The sequence below is a fragment of the Carcharhinus amblyrhynchos genome, chromosome 3 (assembly GCF_965287045.1).
Source record: "Carcharhinus amblyrhynchos chromosome 3, sCarAmb.v2.hapA, whole genome shotgun sequence".
Lineage (NCBI taxonomy): Eukaryota > Metazoa > Chordata > Chondrichthyes > Carcharhiniformes > Carcharhinidae > Carcharhinus > Carcharhinus amblyrhynchos.
The window spans coordinates 137858170-137879768 of record NC_137326.1 but is presented as its reverse complement, the minus strand read 5'-3'; the positions used below and the strand labels follow the sequence as shown (position 1 = coordinate 137879768).

The 21599-nt window shown below is 42.2% G+C and overlaps 1 protein-coding gene across 1 annotated transcript in view; it reads right to left on the bottom strand.

Moving 5' to 3' along the window:
* Positions 1 to 21108, bottom strand: part of LOC145341281 (scavenger receptor cysteine-rich domain-containing protein DMBT1-like) — a 48698-nt gene extending 27590 nt beyond the window's left edge. Inside the window, exons 1-8 of the mRNA XM_080186206.1 lie at positions 20913 to 21108; positions 18957 to 19274; positions 15421 to 15735; positions 12055 to 12369; positions 8434 to 8745; positions 7351 to 7665; positions 6084 to 6398; positions 5502 to 5576 (exon numbers count right to left, since the gene is read on the bottom strand). Coding sequence (XP_080042332.1) covers positions 5502 to 5576; positions 6084 to 6398; positions 7351 to 7665; positions 8434 to 8745; positions 12055 to 12369; positions 15421 to 15735; positions 18957 to 19274; positions 20913 to 21108 — 2161 coding nt within the window. The remainder of the gene's footprint in view (positions 1 to 5501; positions 5577 to 6083; positions 6399 to 7350; positions 7666 to 8433; positions 8746 to 12054; positions 12370 to 15420; positions 15736 to 18956; positions 19275 to 20912) is intronic.
* Between the last annotated feature and the right edge of the window lie 491 nt (positions 21109 to 21599).

Below are 21599 nucleotides of genomic sequence, written 5' to 3'. Positions count from 1 at the left end.
AGGTTTGGGGTAGTCTGCTGGACCACATCACGCCAAATAAATTGACTAGAACGCAGAGTATGAGTTGACTTCGCTCCAGTAATTATTGATGTTTAATCAGAGACCTTCATTATATTGAAAGTTCTTTTTTCCATCAAGCTTGTTGCCAGGCAATAGCAATCTTGAAATATTTCGAAGAACAGTTGTTACAGTGCACACTTTGTGTCAGGATTCAGGATAAGAACTTTGAATATCGCCCACCAGAGGTGTTTACTGAAGTCCAGCAAGACCAGAAAGTTACACAGAATCATAGAAAACTGATGCAAGAGGCGGCCAGTCGGTGCTTCGAGCCTGCTCCGCCATTCATTTTCTACATGCCTAATCATCAATTTCAAAATCCTAATTCCGCCTATCCCCCATATCCTTTGTTCCCTTTATATCTAAGCGGTATGTCCAATTTCTCTTTGAAATCATATAACGTTTTGGCCTTAACTACTTTCCCTGGTACTGAATTACACAGATCCATTACACTGTGCGTGCAGGAATTCCTCCTAACGTCAGTCTAAAAATCTTTACCACTTCGCCTCAAAATAGGACCCCTGGTTCTGGACTCGCCAGCATCGGGAACATTCTTTCAGAATCCACACCGTCTCTGCCTGTGAGAATTTTGTAAGTTTCTGTGAGATCTCCTCTCATTCTTGTAAACTGCGTTGAATATAATTCTAGCCAACTTAGTTTATCCTCATACGAATATTGACCTGCTATCCCTGGAATCAGTCTGATAAAGCTTTGCTGCTCTCCCTCGAAAACAAGGACATTCGTCTTCAAATAAGGACAGCAAATCTGCACACAATACATCAGGTATGTCTCACCAATTGCAGTAAATCGAAATGAAACAATTCTTATTATATATGCATTCTTGAGACATGGGCATCGCTAGCTGGACAGTATTTATTAACGGTCACGGCTTGTTCTTGGAGGGCAGGATAGAGTGAATCACATTGCAGTGGATCTGGGGTCACATGTAGGCTAGACCAAGTAAGGGCGACAAGTTCCTTCCCGAAGGGACATTAGTGAACCAGATCTTTTTTTTTGCAACAAATAACAGTGGTTTCATGGCCTTCAGTCGATTCTTAATTCCAGTTTTTTTTACTGAATACAAATTCCATGAGCCATGGGGGGAATTGAACGTCGTTCTCCAGAGCGCTTTTTGAGTTTCTGGATTAATGGCCTAGCAATAATAGCAATACACCATTACCTCTCCATCCAGTCTTTCCATCGTCCTGAGCGCTCACCCTCCTGCCCAACTTTGTATAATTTGCAAACTTGGAGAATATACATTTAGGTCCCTCTTCGAAATTATTGGTATATAATTTGAGCAGTTGTGTTCCAAGCACAGATCCCTGCGGTACTCCACTAGCCACTGCCTGCCAATTGGAAAAGAAAAGACTTTCTTTGCCAAACATTTGATGCCTATCTGCTAACCAGCTTTCTATCCTTCTCCCATCCATCTCAACACATACGAGAACAATCAAGAGAGCAAAAAAGGGACATGAGAATACTTTGACCGATAAGGTAAAGGAGAATCCGAAGAGATTCTACAAATACATAAAAGGGTAAAAGAGTACTCCGGAGAGAGTCGGGCTTCTTGAGGATCAAGAAGGTCATCTATGAGTCGATCAGCAAGAGATGTTATGGGCGGCACGGTAGCACAGTGGTTAGCACTGCTGCTTCACAGCTCCGGGGGTCTGGGTTCGATTCTGGGCTTGGGTCACTGTCTGTGTGGAGTTTGCACTTTCTCCTCGTGTCTGCGTGGGTTTCCTCCGGGTGTTCCGGTTTCCTCCCACAGTCCAAAGATGGGCGTGTTAAGTTGATTGGCCATGCTAAAAATTGCCCTTAGACTCCTGAGATGCATAGTTTAGAGGGATTAGCGGGTAAATATGTAGGGATATGGTGGTTAGGGCCTGGGTGGGATTGTGGTCATTGCAGACTCGATGGGCCAAATGGTATCTTTCTGCAATGTGGAGTTTCTACGATTCTACGTTTGAGCTCCGAAATGGATATTTCTCATCAGTATTAACTGTTGAAAAGGCACGGACATTAGGGAACTTAGGGAATTGAGTAGTGATGCTTTGAGGAGTGCGCATATCACAGACAAAGAGTTACTAGAAATCTCAAAGCGTTTCAAAGTAGATAAATCTCCGAGACTTGATGAAGTGTATCCCAGGATTTTGGGCTCGGGAGGAAATGGCCGGTCACCTTGCAGAGAAATTTGAATCATGGACAGCCACAAATGATGCGCCTGAAGATTGGATGGTGACAAATGCTGTGCCTCTGCTTAAGAAGGGCTGCAGTGAAAAGCCTCAGAATTGCAGGCCGCTGAAGCCAACATTTGTAATGGGTAAGTTGTCAGAACGTATTCTCAGAAGGAAGATCACAAGGCATTTAGAGAGGCAAGGACTGATTTGGGACAGTCAGCATGGCTTTGTAAGTAGAAAATCATGTCTCACACTTTTGATTCGGTTTTTGAAGTATTAACCAAGATGATGGACGAAGACAGTGGAGTTGATGTTGTCAACATAGACTTTAGCAAGGCCTTTGACAACGTACCACATGGTAGGTTCTTATACTGCGTTAAAACAGATGGGATCCATGGTGAGATAACCAAATGAATACAAAATTGGCCTGATGACAGAAGATAGAAGATGGTTGTAGCGGGTTGTTTTTCAAGGCCTGTGACCAGCAGTGTTCCTCAGGGATTGTTGTTGAGTCCACTGCTACTTGTCATTTATATTAATGATGCGGATGAAAATTAAGGAATCATGGTTAGTAAATTTGATGCCAAGAATGATAGCATATTGACAGTGGAGAAGGTTATAACATAAGAACTAGGAGCAGAAGTAGGCCATCTTGCCCTTGAGCCTGCTCCACCATTTAGTAAGATCATGGCTGGTCTTTTTGTGGACTCAGCGCCACTTACCTACCCGCTCATCATAACCCTTAATTTTTTACTGTTCAAAAATTTATCGATCTTTGCCTTTAAGAAAAGCATTCAGTGAGGTAACCTCAATTGCTTCACTGGGCAGGGAGTTCCACAGATTCACAACCTTTTGTGTGAAGAAGTTCCTCCTCAACTCAGTCCCAAATCTGCTTCCCCTTATTTTGAGGCTGTTTCCCCTAGTTCTAGTTTCACACGCTAGTGGAAACAACTTCCCTGCTTCTATCTTATCTATTCGCTTCATAACCTTATATGTTTCTATAAGATTTCCCCTCATTCTTCTGAATTCCAATGAGTACAGCCCTGGTCTTCTCAGTCTCTTCTCATAAGCCAACCCTCTCAACTCCGGAATTAATCTAATGAATCTCCCATACAACCCCTCCAGTGCCAGTCAATTCTTTTTCAAGTAAGGAGATCAAAACTGTACACAGTACTCCAGGTGCGGCCTCACCAGCACCTTATACAGCTGCAACATAATCTCACTTTTTTTAAACTTGATGTCTCTAGCAATAAAGGACAAATTTCTATTTGCCTTTTTTAATTACCTGCTGCACCTACAAACCAACTCCTTGAGATTCCTGCACATGGGCACCCAGGTCCCTCTGCACAGCAGCATTTTGCAATTTTTTTACCATTTAAATAATAGTCCATTTTGCTGTTATTCCTTCCAAAATGGATGACCTCACATTTACCAACATTGTATTCCATCTATATCCCTTTGCTGATTTTCAGCATCCTCTTTGCTCTTCCACCCACCTTACTGTCATCTACGAATTTTGACACAAATCGGTCCCTAACTCCAAATCATCTATATAAAGCGTAAACAATTGTGGTCCCAACACAGATCCCTGAGGCACACCACTAGTTACTGATCACCAATCAGAAAACACCCATTTACCCCCGCTCTTTGCTTTCTGTTAGTTAACCAATCCTCTATCCATGCTAATACATTACTCATAACACTGTGCACTTTTATCATATGTAGTAGTGTTTGGTGTGGCACCTTGTCAAATGCCTTCTGGAAATCCAGATACACCACATCCGTTGCTTCCCCATTGTCCACTGTACATGTAATGTTCTCAAAGAATTCCACCAAATTAGTCAAACACGACCTGCCCTTTATGAATCCATGCTGCACCTGACAAATGGGGCCACATGTCTCAGTATTTCTTCCTTGATGATAGATTCAAGCATTTTCCCTACTACAGAAGTTAAAGTAACTGGCCTATAGTTACCTGCTTTTGTCTACCTTCTTTTTTAAACAGTGGCACCATATTTTATGTTTTCCATTCTGAAGAAACCACCACAGAGTCCGGCGAATTTCAGTAAATTACCACTAGTCCGTTTGTTATTTCTCCCGCCATCCCTTTTAGTACCCTGGGATCCATTCCATCAGGACCAGGAGACTTGTCTAACTTTAGCCCATTAACTTGCCCAACACTACCTTTTTCATGATAATGATAGTTTCTAGGTTCTCACCTGCCATAGCCTTCCTGTCTTCAATTTTTTGAAGTCTGACGCAATATACCTGTTCAACGCCTCAGCCATTTTCTCATTTCCAGTTATTATAGCCCCCTTCTGGTCCTCTAAAGGACCAACGTTTACTTTCACCACTCCTTTTCGTTTTATATATTTGTAGAAAGTTTTTTGAGAGCTCTGAGGCGGAAGTTAACTTGTTCTGTTTTTAGCAGGGGCACCAATCACGAAAGAAGTAGATGCCTCTGTTTCTGTTTCCCAGTTCTTTTTGGACATTCTGTTGGTTATCTCACGACAACGCTTTGCCTTCCGGAAGGAAAGTGCATCCTTCGAAAAGACTCATCTCCACTCGGGTGAGATTTTAATCTATGTTGTATTAAGGCTGTCAAAAGGGTTTGTTTATGAAAGTTTTGGTTTGTTGCAACAGCTTTAATATTAATTAAAGGTTGATACATTACTGTGGTTGTTTTCTTTTCTTTTTTGTTTATATTTGATAAAAGGCATTGCTAATTTTCTTCTATACATACTAACTATATTCTTAAATAAGCGTTGTTTGATAAAAGTTCTCTCGTGAGTTGTTGAATCATACCTGAAGTCAAAAATATCGTGCTCATCTTAGCCAAATTCAAGGTGCAAAACGTAAGGTTCGGGCGGTCTCTATAAAGTACTTTGGGTTTTCTAACCTGACCCAGGACATGACTACATGTTGGATGGGGCTGGTGCATATATTTTCTTGTCGTAAGTGAGGCATTTTGAATGTTTTCAATTGATTTAAATAACGAATGATGTTGTGTATCTTATTATCGCTACCCTCGAAATAATATCCTGACAAGTGTGAAATCTACAAGCAGAAAGAAAATCCAATCCCTCGTTATCTTTAACTTGTCAAATGTACGCACCAGTGCACTTTTAAACGTTGGGAATAATAGTATAATAAGTAAATTGAAGGTCAGATTGCAAACGTCTACTTAGGAATACACAAAAATGTAAATAAATGAAAGAACAAAATCAGTGCTACGATTTTATAAATATTCTAATCAATGATTACCGGCGTCGTCTGAACCCGGTCCCATGTTCTTTATCCTCGTATTCCCCTCGTTGCGTAGTTTCATTGGGCTTTTTTCTGAAATAAAAAAAGGTCCAATTATTCAGCATCAAGATAAATTTAGATAGCACATTCACCATCGAAAGTCGCAGCACAGGAGCATTACAAAACAAAGGGTGACTCTGAACCACATCAGAAGGTGTTATTTCTGATGGCCTGGCCGGCATTTTGCGATCTTAAGAAAAAAAGAAAAATTGATTCAAAGAGAAATCGAGGCCTAGGCAACTGATACCACAGCCACCAACGGATGATTAACAATAATTGTGAACTGACAAGTGGAGCGAATGTATACTGGAGAGTTCCGAACTTGGGAACTTTTACAGGAATGGGGAAAACGAAGACCATGAAGGAATTTACAACAAGGATGAAAACTTTGAGCTCAAGATCACCGTGAAAGCGGAAAAGCCCCTGCGGAAAATTAAGGCATGGACATCAGACATTTGGACGAATTCCAAATTAATGAATGTAGAAGTACTAAAATACTGAAACATTCCAAGAAAAATAGGCTCCACTTACAAATGTTACCTGAACAAATAACTCCAACATCTTCCTGGTGGTTACAGTTATGTTGTCCCCATGGTGAAGATGGGCATTGCCATAACAGTGAATCGTGCAGTCGACAGTTCACATCATCGAGCCAGATCGGTCCAGAACCCGCTCCAAATGTGGCGACTTCGTCCACAGATCGAGCCGGTCCACAGCTGAGCTGCTGACAAACTACCTTTGCATCCTTAAGTCTAAAGGAATCTCTACAAACAGTCCCCCAAGTCGCATTATAGAAAACCTCAACTCGACCTTGGCAGGAATTGACTCCATTCTGCAACCGTACAGCCCTGTGCTCTGTAGAAAAGAATAGCGATGTTTAATCTTTTCAAGTCAAACTCACAGCACTAAATGCGGAATCATGTGGTCAGGAGCTGGATATACTATGGTAAATTAATGAGTACATGTGTTACAAAACAGCAAAAAGTCAATTATTTTCGTGGAAACCACTGAGAAAATAAATGTCTCTATGTCTCTTAACATAGAACCCCTACAGTACAGAAGGAGGTTTTTCGGCCCATCGAGTCTGCACGGACAACAATCCCTCCCAGGCCCTATCCCTGTATTTTACCCGCTAATCCCTCTAACCTACACATCCCGGGACACTAAGGGACAATTTACCTTGGCCAATCCACCTAACCCACACATCTTTGGACATGACCATAACTTGCTCCGGGTTATCACTCTGTACCCAATTACAATTGTTGGATCAGAGGAGGGATGGGGTGGTTGGGGGGAGGTTTGTGGGGGGTGTAGGGCATTTTGTACTCGTGGTGTGGAATATCATGGGAGTGGATCGAATCACTTTTGACATTCGGGCCCTGGGCAGAATTATGTTCTTGGGCCGAGCTGGACATTTGCTTCATTTGCATTTACGTTACAATTGATTTTACTTCTTCTAAACTTTTCAAAGTAACCGTAAGCGTATTACTGGCAGAACCATCCGAGTTTGCGATTTAAATCCCTATCCTGGATGGCTCCTAGTTCATTGCAATTGTCCGAGTGATGTTAGCACATTGGACAATTACCCCAGGAAACCTTATCTTCCGAGGGGTATTCTCCAGTTCATCTGTGAGGTATTCGCAAACCGAGATTAGGATACGAGGTAGTTACAGGCCAATTTCTTGTTGACTGACACAGCAGGCTTAAATTGTCAAAGTCACTGACGAGCATGGCCTTCCCCAGTTTGATAACAAAACGGTTTCTTGAACAGTAGTTAAAAGTCGGAATATTTGAAAGCTCATCTCACCCGAACAGATCACTCCCGCATCTTCTTTATGATTGCAGTCAGCTTCACCCCACGGGCCCGCCAAACATTCCCAGAGAACAGAATCGTTTGTTGTGCAGTTCAGATTGTCTAACCAGATAGGCCCTGATCCTAAACCAAACCAACCAGAAACCGTGGCGTTCAGAGCCTGTCCACACTTCAGCTGGTTACAGACAACATGGGCGTCTGCTATATCCCAGGAGTCATCACAGACAGTTCCCCAGATTCCTTTGTAGTAAAGTTCCACCCTTCCAGCACAGCGACTTCCACCATCCATCAATCTCACCTGAATACTACCTGAAGAACAAGAAGTAATATGTTAAAAGGTATCGAGTCGGGTTATTACGCTTCCATCAAATGCTCAATTCGTACAACAGAAAGACACCACTGGTCCAATCAATTCTAGTTATTTGTTTTCCAAAATGCAAAAATTTATTAATTTTGGCATAAACAGAACTATAACATCATGGTATTTTACATGAATAAGGAAAAAAAAAATTACAATAGAAAGGGACTGAAGTGGCATTTCGATTTTAGAATTCGTCACTCACCTTTCTCTCTGCTTCATGTATAAATCAAACATGAGTTTAATGCCTGTGCATTATAACAGAAGACATTACCCCTTAGAATATTTAATGTGTGGGGCACTGTTTATGTTTTCCACAATAATTGTGCTTCCTTTCAATGTTACCCTTAATACCTCAGAAGGATTCTGAGATAGTTACTGTAGAGAAACCGGCCTGTCGACAGCTTCGAATGGGTTTGCCCAATCCCTTTCCATCTGCCGCAATTAAACTACGTTTTAAAACATTTTTTCCCTGCGCTATTCAGTTTCCCCTTGCATGCAATATTCGACTCAACGTCTCCGGATCGTGAATTTCATGCCTTTGCCACTTTCCGATTGAATACGTTTCCCATAAATTCTCTATTGAATTTACTATTGATTGCATTGTTTTGTTCGACGTTTGACCCAGTGTTTTGTGCAGGACATGTAGCGTTGATGCATATATAATTAAAACGCAATAATCTGGGAAATTTTATTTAGAAAACCAGTGAAGTTCGTACCAGAGCAAATCACGCCGACGTCACCTGCGATAGATAATTGATCCGTCTGTTCAAAACTACAATTCCACAGGAAGTTTTCACTTCCATTGCATCTTACATTGCTGATCCAGACTGGACCAAGGCCTTTACCAAACCGCAAATGGTCATAAACACTTATTGCGGAGCCGCAGTTGAGCTGTTTGCAAACTACATCTGCATCATTGAAATTCCACTCAGCGTCAATCACTCTCCCCCATACCCCACCGTAATGCACCTCCAGTCGACCATCACAAAGGCTCTCTCCGTTGGCAAGTCGTATCTGCCACAATTCACCTGCAGGAATAAAATTTGCTGATCAAAACATATTCAATGTTTCTCAAAGTAATATTGAGAACGCAAAGACAAAAGTTGAACTTTTGTGCCTTTCTCATTAGCCATGTCCTTCAAAACAGTCCCAGCTCAGTCAGTCGCTATGCTATCGATGCAGACATGTGTATGAGCATTGAATAAGTGTAACTGTAAAGTCTTAATAATCTAAGTTGAATGCAGCTAAGTGATTTGGAAGCTCGTCCATGTGGATCACGGGAAATACCTCCTCAAGGTATCTCAACAGAGAGTAACAATCAGTCTTTTCCACATTGCTCAATTTCCGACAAAAAAAAACTGAAGACCAAAGGATAAATGAAATGTTTCTCAACGAAGGGGGGAAAAGGGCACTTGATCAGCAACAACATGTTCACCGACGCCCAGTTTGAGTTCCACAACAGTCACTAAAGGCCTGCTATTATTATTCCCTTGGTTCAATCTCTTGTGGAATTCGAGAGGAGAGATAATCGTGTCTGCCTTTGAATTCAAGACAGCATTTGACCGAACGTGGCATAAAGAGTCCTGAGTAAAATTGGAGTCAAAGGGAATCATAGAGAAAACATTGTGGTTATCCCTCTCTCCACTTACACTGGCTTCACTTGTAAAGACATTATTATCTGTAAAGACTCACATTCCAATCACTCTTCACATTTCAATCTGTAATTATCTTGCAGTTGTGTCTTTGCCAATATATGCCGTGTTTATGAACCCACCTCCATTCACCTGGTGAAGAAGCAGCGCTCAGAAAACTCGTGATTTGAAATAAACCTGTTGAACTTTAACCTGATGTAGTGAGGCTTTTTTTTAGAACATAAGAACATAAGAAATAGGAGCAGGAGTAGGCCATCTAGCCCTTCGAGCCTGCCCCACCATTCAATAAGATCATGGCTGATCTGTCGTGGCTCAGTTCCACATTCCCGCCCTCTCCCCATAACCCTTAATCCCCTCGCTTATCAAAAACCCATCAACCCACGTCTTAAAAATACTTAGCGAGGCAGCCTCCGCCACTTCAACGGGCAGAGAATTCCAGAGATTCATAAGAACATAAGAACATAAGAAATAGGAGCAGGAGTAGGCCAACTAGCCCTTCGAGCCTGCCCCGCCATTCAATAAGATCATGGCTGATCTGTCGTGGCTCAGTTCCACATTCCCACCCTCTCCCCATAACCCTTAATCCCCTCTCTTATCAAAAACCCATCAACCCGCGTCTTAAAAATATTTAGCGAGGCAGCCTGCACCACCTCAATGGGCAGAGAATTCCAGAGATTCACCACCCTTTGAGTGAAGAAGTTCCTCCTCAACTCCGTTCTAAACCACCCCCCCTTTATCTTGAGGCTGTGCCCCCCTAGTCCTACTATCCTTTCTGAGCGGGAACAGTCTCTCCACCTCTAACCTATCCATCCCATTCATCATCTTATATGTCTCAATGAAACCTCCCCTCATTCTTCTAAACTCTAACGAGTACAAGCCTAGTTTATTCAGCCTCTCCTCATAGCTCAACCCCCTCAACTCCGGTAATCAGCCTAGTAAACCTCCTCTGCACTCCCTCCAAGGCCAAAATATCCATGCGTAGGTGCGGCGACCAAAACTGCACACAGTACTCCAGCTGCGGCCTCACCAATGCCCTATACAGCTGCAGCAAGACCTCCCTACTTTTATATTCAATCCCCCTCGCTATGAAGGCCAGCATCCCATTCGCCTTCCTGACCACCTGCTGCACCTGCAGGCTGGGTTTTTGCGACTCATGCACAAGGACCCTGAGGTCCCTCTGCACCGCCGCCTGCTGCAGTTTTTCGCCACGTAAGTAATAGTCCTTCCTACCATTATTCCTACCAAAGTGGACAACCTCACATTTGCCAACATTAAATTCCATTTGCCAGTTTCTGGCCCATTCGCCCAGCCTATCTAAATCCTTCTGCAGACTCGCCACACCCTCCGCGCAATTTGCCATTCCACCAATCTTGGTGTCATCAGCAAATTTCGACACCATACACTCGGTTCCCTCCTCCAGATCATCTATATATTTTTACTGTGCCTTACGTATAGTTCAATAGAATATTTAAAAATTGGCATCGATATATATTCAAATGAAAGAGAAGTGCATTTCAGACAAATAAGGCAGCTTTCTTTTGGAGATATTTCTATTCTATATTGCCTATGGACATTTTAAGAGAACGGAACTTAATTTGTTTGCGTTTTGCTGAGTCACTAGTTCCATAGCGAGGAAGAGTACCTAAATAGGGGAGGAAATAGGGGGAAACGGACTGTGTAAGATCAGAAGTTTTTTTTTAATTTAGTTAGCGCATCATGATCGGGCCTGACTTGGAGAGCCTAAGGGCCTGCTTCTGTGCTGTACTTTTCTTTGTTCTATATAGGAATTTTCCACTGAGGAACCGACTTGCTGCTGAGATGTCGGTGAACCGACGGAGCAGAATGGAAGTGGAGAAATAATAAGATGAGAATAACACACGCTGTGCCAAATATTTGGCCGCCATCTCGGATTTAAGTGTTCCGGGTTATATATTTTGTCTACTTAGTGGTTGCATCATGTTTAAACTAATATTTCTTAATATATTATCTTAAGATGATTTATGAACTCTATAATGCCTATTTAGGTATCTATCGTGTCTGAGCTCGTTGATTTTACAGTCAGTGTAGCTGGCTGGCATGCATACCCACTGGGTCTGAATTGTCCACAGCCAGTTAGGATTGAATTACACACTGATTTGGACTTAGTGTAAACAACGGCGCGAGATTCAAATACACAAAGGTGAAAAGTGCTTCAGTATAGACTCCCACAACGAGTTGCTCCGTGCAATCCCTTATAACGGATGTTCACAACAACTCGGGAGCAAGATAGTTAAATGTATTTTGGACAGAAGTACATATCTATTTGAACCTGCGTGATAAACAGGCATTTTGAATTAACCTACGTGCGCCCGATTGAGACTAATTCATATTGGGACAAAGTTACGTCAGTCATTAGGAACACAAGTTTTTTAGAGGTTTGAACTCTGACCGAATGCTGGACCCAGTGCACCTTCCGACATTCTGAACAAATTGGTCCTCACTGCTCAAAAGTACTATTGAATAAAAGTAACTGCAATTTCCTCTGATAATGAGAATAAGACAAATTGGCATAACCCTTAGTCTTGATTAGTTGCATTGCATTGTCTAATTTAGCGCAAATTAAAAGTGACATGATACCGGACATACCGGAAAAAACATGTAAGTAACTAAACAGTCGTGAGTTCCTTGACAATAAAGGACACCAACCGGAACAGAGGACCCCAGCATCATTCCTGTGCGTGCACTGATGCTGCCCCTTGGATAAAACAGGGCAGTCGCTCAAACGCATCTCATTGCCGATACATTCGTGAGTATCATTCCATATTGGACCATTTCCCTCTCCAAAAAATGCATTTCCTGGAGCTGTTATCGCGGTTCCACAACCGAGTTGATTACAGACCACATTGGCGTCCTGTAAATCCCAGCCGGTATCGCAAACTGTATGCCAGGTGTCACCCTGGAGGATCTCCACTCTCCCTGAGCAGGTGTTATTACCACCAACAAGTCGAGGTCCTTTTTGACCTAGGTACATAAGCAATGATATTTATTGAACTGGTTTATTTTGAATTGAAAACTGTTTTGCATGTTTAATTTGAAAGTACACACAAAGGGAATCTTCAAAGCACAGGAAGGGAACACTCCTGCCTCGTGATTGTCAAGTGGTGTTCATACATCCGTTGTCATAGCATCTGCATGGTCTCCCCAATGTACCATGCTTCGGGGAATGAACATCTCTCGATAATCAGCAGGCAAGACTGTTCCCTCCCTGTTGGCGAACACTTCAGTGGTCACGGGCATTCGGCCTCTCATCTTCGGGTGAGCATTCTCCAAGCCAGCCTTCACAATGCACGACAGCGCAGAGTGGCTGAGCAGAGACTGATAGTTAAGTTCCGCGCGGCCTCAACCGGGATCTTGGGTTCATGTCACACTATCTGTAACCCCCACGACTTGCCTGGACTTGCAACATCTCACTTACTCCCCTGTCTGGAAACAATACACATCTCTTTAACCTATGCTTAATGCTATCTGCACTCACTTTTTCTGCATCTTTAAGACTTGAATAGCCGATTAGCTGTAAAGACTCACATTCTAATCAGTATTCTGTGAACTGTGTGTGTCTTTATATACCCTGTTTCTGATCAGAATTTTCCACTCACCTGACGAAGGAACAGTGTTCTGAAAGCTTGTGGGTTTACTAGCAAATAAACTTGTTGGACTTTAACCTGGTGTTGTGAGACTTCTTACTGAAATTATTATGGACATTTTTAGGGGAATTTGAAAAAATGATATCGGAATCCGAGGGCAATTCGTCTAGCTAAGACCTTGTGAGTCAATTTCATCTTCGGTTATGTATAATTTTATTGTTTGCCGATTCATCAAATGCAATTCTAAATTTTATTGTAAGTAAATTATTTAAAATATATGAACTTAAGTAAATTTAAATAAACTACCTGCCTTCAAACAACAGTGGAACTTCAAACAAACCATTGTACGCAGCAAAGTACGCTTCTCCAGGAGAACAGCGACCACAACGCCACAAATCCCTGCCACGGCGACCTTTGCAAGACTTCTGGATCATCAACATGGATGCCATCATCAAATGTGAGAACGCCATCCACCTGGTACAAGGTACACACTCATGCGACTGGGCCAAAATGTCTACCTCATATGATGCACGATAGGATGTCCAGTCGCATGGTACTTTGCCAAAACCATGCAGAAGCTATGACAACAGATAAATGGACACCTCTCAACAATCACCAGGCAGAAGTATTCCCTTCCTGTCAGAGAACACTCCAGTAGTCAAGGGAATTCAGCTTCAGATCTTCGTGTAAATGTTCTCCAAGGCAGCCTTCAAGACACATGACAATGCGGAATCGCTGAGCAGAAACTGATAGCCATGTTCCGCACACATGAGGACAGTCTCAACCGAGATCTTAGGTTCATGTCACACTACGCGTAACCCCAACCATGTGGCTTGGGCTTGCAAAATCTTGTTAACCCTCTTGGCTTTAGACAATTCACACCTCTTTAACCTGTGCTTTTCCCTCCTTTCACTCGCATTGTCTGTACCTGTCAAACTTGATTACCTGTAAAGATTCGCATTCCAACCATTATCCTTCAACTGAGTTTTTGTCTACACATGCCCTGCTTATGAACCCAACTCACTACTCGCCTTCTTGACAGAAGCCAGAGGGTGATTATAGAGAATTGTTTTTTTCAAACTGGAGTCCTGTGACCAGCGGTGTGCCTCAGGGATCAGTGGAGGGTCCACTGTTATTTGTCATTGATATTAATGATTTGGATGCAAATATAGGAAACATGGTTTCCAAGTTTGCAGAGGACACTGAGATTGGTGGCATCGTTGACAATGAAGAACATTATCTCCAATTGCAACGGATCTTGATCAATTGGGCCAGTGGGCTGACCAATGGCAGATGGAGTTTAATTTAGACAAATGCAAGGTGATGCATTTTAGTAGATTGAACCAGGGCAGGACTTACTCAGTTAATGATAGGGCTTAGGGGAGGGTTACAGAACAAGGAGATCTAGGGGTATATGTTTATAGCTCCTTGAAAGTGGAGTCACAGGTGGACAGAATGGTGAAGAAGGCATTCGGCATGCTTAGCTTCATCAGTCGGAACTTTGAATACAGGACTAGGAATGTCTTGTTGAAGTTGTACAAGACATTGGTAAGGCCACGCTTGGAATGCTGTGTGCAATTCTGGTTACCCTATTAGAGAAAGTATACTAGTAAACAAGAAAGAGTGCAGAAAATATTTACTAGGCTGCTACCGGGACTTGTTGGATTGAATTATAAGGAAAGGCTGGATAGACTGTGATTATTTTCTCTAGAGTGTAGGAGGCTGAGGAGTGATCTTATAGAGGTCTATAAAATAATGAGGGGCACAGATCAGCTAGATAGTCAATATCTATTCCCAAAGGTAGGGAAAGCTAAAACTTGAGAGCATAGGTTTAAGGTGAGAGAGGAGACGTTCAAAAGTGTCCAGAGGGGCAATTATTTCACACACGGCGTGGTGAGTGTCTGGAACAAGTTGTCAGAGGTAGTACTAGGGACGGATACAATTTTGTCTTTTAGAAAGGCATTTAGATAGTTAAATGGGTACAATGGGAATAGAAGGATATGGGCCAAATGTGGGCAATTGCGATTATCTTAGGAGTTTAAAAAAGATGACATGGACAAGTTAGACCAAAGGACCTGTTTCTATACCGTAATCCTCTATGAATCTATGACTCTATGACCTGATAAAGGAGCAGTGCTCCGAAAACTCTTGATTTCAAATAAACCTGTTGGACTTTAATTTGGTGTTGTGAGTCTTCTTAAAGGTTATTCTTTTAGTGGTTCAATGAAAATGGTGAATAAACTAAATTGACACCAACAGTTAAAATAATACCCCAAGTCTAAATGTATTTTCGTCCCCAATCTGTATAACAGCAATGTTTCACGTATAAGCAATAGCAGTGCAGAAAAATATATATATTTCCAGGAAAATTGCTCTATTTTGAATTTATCGGTGCTCTATCTGATGTTGGAAGGAATGAAACACTTACCGGAACAAATCACACTGACGTCATGGTCATGCGTGCAGTTGTGTTGATTTACTGGTGTGGTGGGACACTCCCAGAGAGTGGTCTCGTTTCCACGGCATTCGTAGGCATCTTGCCATATTGGATCACTGCCCTCGCCAAAGTGAGCCCCGCCGAGCACTGATATCACATCTCCACATTTCAGTGATGCGCAAACCACACGGGCGTCCTGGAAATCCCAATGAGAATCACACACTGTCCCCCAGGTGTCTCCATGCACTATCTCCAATCTTCCAGAGCAGCCGTCCGCTCCGCCAATCAGTCGCGGCTGTCTGTGTCCTGTAGGTTTTAATGGATAGTAAGAGATTCCTTTAATGATTTCCCTGAAAGGATATTCAGATCGTGATTTATTTTTGTTTTCTGTCTAAGAGTTGGCTGTGTTTTACCCAAACTCTCAATTCTGAGACAAAAAAAGGATGGTTTCATCGTCATTAGTAGTTTCTTAATTCCAGATTTTTTAAAAAAAATTGAATTCAAATTCCACAATCTGCTGTGGCGGAATTCGAGCCCAGTTCACCAGAGCATTAATTAAGTTTCTACATTCATAATCTAGTGACAATACCACTAAGCCATTACCTCCTCTTTAGTTTGTTATTAATCCTTTATTACAAAAGTTGCCGAAACGCCATTTAAAAAGTGCCTGGAAATGGAAAGGGAGATTTTTCACAGTACGCAAGTTAATTTCAATAGTGTAAGAAGTCTCACAACACCCCGTTCAAATCCAACATGTTTATTTGGAATCACGAGTTTTCAGAGCGTTGCTCCTTCATCAGGTGAGTGGAGGAATGTCCCGAAATCTCGTGATTTCAGGTAAAACTGTCGGACTTGAACCTGCTGTTGTGAGGCTTCTTACCGTGCGCACTCCTGTCCAACATTGTATCCATTGACACAACACTGTGACCGGTTGGGGAAAGTAGTTCCAGCACCGCTCAATTACACCTGAAGACCGCGCCGTTGTGAATCAAATGAATCGGCACTTATTTTATGTGCAAAACGTGTATTGCTCAGCAATCATACGTTCAGAATATTTTCATGAGTATATTTATGGTGAGGTGACTGTAAGTAAATAGAATTTGTTTTAACAATTTATGTTTATTTTGCAGGTATTAGAAGTAAGATATAAGTTTATGTGTAAGCGCATTGTTTTTCTGCACTTGTATGCTAAGAAGTTTTAAAAATTCCACTAAGCTTCATGTTAAACAAAGGTTCCTATGCGTCTATAACTTCGTTTCATTTTAAACTATGCCTATGTGCCCACTCGGGTATTACATGTGAAAGCAATCCACATTAAAAAAAAAAGTTTGGGTTGCTTAGGAAAGAGAGGTCACAATAAGCAGCAGAAGCATTTTTGAGTTAGCTTTGAAGCAATGTTCTGCAAGAAACAGAATAGGGTTCACAGTCGCTGCAAGTACAAAGAACAAAGAACAACACAGCACGGGAAACAGGCCCTTCGGCTCAACGAGCCCGCGCCGCCATTTTAACACTGAGTCCCCTCTCCACCCATGACCCTTGTCTATGCTTATGGCATTCCACATTGAGGGAAGACTAATTTAGGGACAATTTGTTACACCAATCAGCCTAACAGCACATCTTTGGGTGTAGGAGGAAACCGGAGCACCCGGAGGAAACCCACGCAACCACGGGGAGAATGCGCAAACTCCCGCAGACACTGGCCCAAATCCATGTAAATGCACAGCAAACAGTGATAGTCACTGAGCTGTTGTACTGCCCAGCATCTGGTCCAGTTTAAGCGTACACTAACGACGTGAAGTACTAGGCTACTCCCGAAACATCCAAGAGCAGCCCTCGTACGACCCATCGCGTGTATGCCCCTTGTTGGACAACAAGGCGAACCGAAGCACCTGTGGATTCAAAGGCAAAAACATCAATACCATGAACGTCCTTATACAAACATTCAAGGGAATCCCCATAAGCTCAAAAGTAAAACAAGTGAGCCAGAAAATATGTTAGAAGGTCCATAGGAATCAATTTGATTCCCAGGGACGTCCCAAGGCTCCTGAACCTTATTTAAAACAGTCTCCTATATCCCTCCATCTCCATCCCTCTCATGTGCCTATCTAAGTAAACAACTCCAGCATACCTGCCTCCACCACTTTGCTTGGCAGAGCATTCCATACCCCCACTACCGTCTGTGTGAAAAACCTCCCTCTAACATCGGAATTATGCCTCGCCCCCTCACCCTAAGCACATGGCCCCTCGTAATGTGCGTTTCCAATCTAGGAAAAAGCTTACCACTGTTTACTCTATCTATACCCTTCATAATCTTATAAACCTCTATTAGATCTCCCCTCAGTCGCTGTCTTTCAAGGGAAAACAGCCCCAATTTGTCCAATCTTTCCTCATAACCCAGTCCTTTCATACCAGGCAGCATCCTGGTAAACCTCCTCTGCACTCTCTCCAGGGTCTCCACGCCTTTCTGGTAGTAAGGCGACCAGAACTGCAAATGCAACATTAGACAGTACAGGAAGAAAAAAAGATATGGGGCAGAAAGCAAGGCCAAGGAGCTAAGGGAACATCAGAAACCAGCAATGAAAAGAAACATCCCATGAATACTAAATTAAAAGTGACAAAGGACAGGAATCTGAAACATGAACTCTTCACCATAACTAAAGAAAGGGGCAGAGAGGAGCTCTTAGCTAAATGTGTGAGTCTAGTGAAGTTGGCTAGGTCTATGAAGTCTTGATGCTGTATGTGAAGCAGTCGTGTTCTGTTGATGTGGCAGAGTACCATGAGTTTGCGTGGAAGATTGAATACATACATTCACCCAAGCCAGATGAATAGTAGAAGAAAAGGTTGAAATACTAGACGTGGATCTAAGTGAATGATTCCAATCATGCAATTTGGGAGTAGAAAGTGCATACCCCAATCTGAAAACTTCAGTTCCGGTGTGACCAGTTGAATCACAGTATAACAAGCATCTGCGGGGGTGGTGGCGAATTGGTGTGAAATCCAAAGATGTCCATTGTCTATATACGGGGTTACCTTGACTTACTACCCTTGCCTTTCACTCCCAGAGGAACAAGTTGGCACGGAATGTTCACTATTTCACTTTTAAAAGACTCCCAGACTTACCTGCAAGAAGCGTCTACTCATCTACTCTAATCAGAATCTGATTAATGATACTGAAACCGGACTTTCTCCAATTGAGGCATGTCATTTCTTGACTATCCGTATCCCTTTGCAAAATGACTGTAGCTTACAAGGTTATGGTCAAATCACGAAAACACTCGCTCACTGACATTTCGACCACTTGCGCTGTTTAATTTCCTAGAACTAAATCTAGCACTCCCTAACAGCACTATATCCGTATTGAAATAAAATCTCTCCTGGATGCGCTTTAAAAATTCTACCATCACGATATCGCCAACAACATAAATACAGTAACATTCGATCATTTAAAACCAATATGCCCCCTGCTGTAGCATGATCAAGTGTCATTATCATCAAATTTTATCAACGAATACAGGTAGGAAATTTACCTGAACAAACAACACCAGCTGCTTCATCTTTAACAGAACAGTTGCGGTGAGTCAGTTGCTTCGTTGCACATTTCCAGGGGTCATCCTCTGTGCCGTTGCAGCGAAGTTCAACGTTAAGCACAGCACTGCTACCACCCCCAAACTGAGAATTCCCTGATGCAGATACAGCGTAGCCACAGTTCAAGAATTTACAGAAAACTTGAGCTTCATTCATATCCCACATTCGACCACAGAGACTACGCAAGGTCTGGAAACTGCTGACCTCAACTCTCCCAGCACACGGGCTACCGCCATCCTTCAGCACTGCTATTTGTCTGACTGTTGTGGAATAAAGTTCAGTTTCAGGATATTCAACTTGGCTAGAATAAACCGATTTGAGAGACAACGAACAGCCTGCTCAAACTCGTGGATTCAGCAGACGTTACGAAATCCCGCCCTCTATTAAGGTACATTTCCAGCACAAGATGTTATCTTTATAAATAAGGAAAACATACAGCACAGTGAATAATACATGCTTGCCGAGTGCAATTACATTAACATAAGTACTAGTACTAGTTCTCACAGATTATAGGGAAGTGCTGCAATCAATACAGAACATAAACTCCAGAACAGCGAGAAATATATTTTGGAAATATTGAATAGTTTATGAAGAATAACTTAAAATAGTGGTTCGGTTCTAGACGACGTTGGGTAGAAAAAAGAAGACACAAGTGGAGAACAATAAGGCAAACAAATAATTATTTTAACAATATGAAACCAAAATGATTATGTTTTATTTGGATCATCGTAAATGGACAACATGATAGGCCTTTTTGAAGTATTCATCCTAGGTTCAGTTAGAGTTGTAAGCCTCTTGATTATTACTCCAATGCCATTGCCAATATAAAAGCCCAGCACTCCCCGACCACCATCATCTCACATCCAGCACTGACCCCTTAGCGCCCCCATCCAAGAAAAAACGAGTGAGGGAAACGTAATCGCACATTGCCCCTTAATGATATTTTGCTGCCTGTGGATAACTCGATCATTTAGTGATCATGGTCGGATCAATGGTAGTTTATATCATCTCAGAACGTTATCTGCACATAATCCTAACTCATCAGAAATATTTGCTCCCCTAAACATGTCGTATTGTCCATTTTCTTTTAATTCAACATCTTTATTCTCTATACCCACGCCAGCAAACTAACGCATGCCTCATCAATATACCTTCCACCCTTTCGCCCTGCAACCTCTGTCCCAAAATACTTCACATCCTTCGTGTTTTCAACATACATTTGAACCCATAGTGCTTACTCTCTTCTTACTTCTTTGTCTTCTTATCCTTTCCAAATATCTCCCTCCTGAATAACTTCCTAATGCAGATTCACCTTCTTCCTCCGTGTTCTAACCTGCTTGGGCGCACCACATCACATGAATTACGACTAAGACAATCGGTGATCACTTCTTGTATCACTTTCACATATGTCACCACTCTGCATCCCAACACTACCTCCGTCCACTAATTCCAATCCAACTGAAACATAATTTGCGAAGGTCCTATTTGTTAGCCATTGTCCTTTCCTTGCTTACACAATATTTGCAGGCACTCCTTTCCTCATCACCAGCTTATCCTTTTACCTTGATTACTTAACCCCCAGTAATGCCAACCCTTTCTTTCTTGTAACAACTCTTGTCACCCTAACTGCTACTCTCCAGAGTTGATGTGACACAGGTTTGAAATAATATGGAGGACAACTACTTGCACCATCCAACTCTCGCTGAACAACGGATAACGCAGGCGAATTCTGTTCTCGTCTTCTAAACGCGCTCACCATTCCAGAATAACACTGCAATCTGCATGCTACTCTGGGCATCTAGTCTTTAGATCAATCTATCATCAAAAACATCGTCCTCCTTTGGTTTCACCTGTATACACGGATCCGTGTCTTTATATTTGCCTTAGAACAACAGCACCTGCCTGGCTGTGTTTACGAATTTCCATCTCCCTTTCCTGAACTCGCATTTTTTCAGCTTTTCTCTGATCTTCCTTCCAAGAGTTCAATTTGCCCACCTCCTTCTCTGTCAACTGTATTCCCACTAAAACGTTGACACAACTTGCAGTCCTTGTTTGCATGTTAACAATGTTGAAAGCCGTTTTGTCTGTTTCCATCGATGCTGTTTGATTTTCATTTAAACATGACATAATCCCCCTTTCATGAAAATCCAGCCCTTCATCCCCTGCCCTTACCAAACTAAAATGCAATTTCCAAAGTCCCTTCCTTCTCCAAATTCATTGAAACTTTTGTCATCTCCTCTATGCACACGCATGTTCCGGTATTATAATTGGAACGCGGAAAATAAAGTAGTCCCCATCAATTCCCCCAACTATTCCAGCAAAACAGGTCGACACAAAGACATACATGGCATTGGAGTGAGACGGTGGCGTAGTGGTTTTGTCAATGGACTGGCAATCCAAAGACCTAGGGTAATTTTCCTGGGATCCGATTTCGAATACAGGCAGCATACTATGACTCCAAAAAACTAAATGTCTCGTGTAGATTATTGTTCGTCATCAAAATGCATGCAGTTCACTAATGTCCTTTAAAAAGTAAATTTGCGTTTATTTCATGGTCTGGTCAACATGGCTACAGACACACAGCA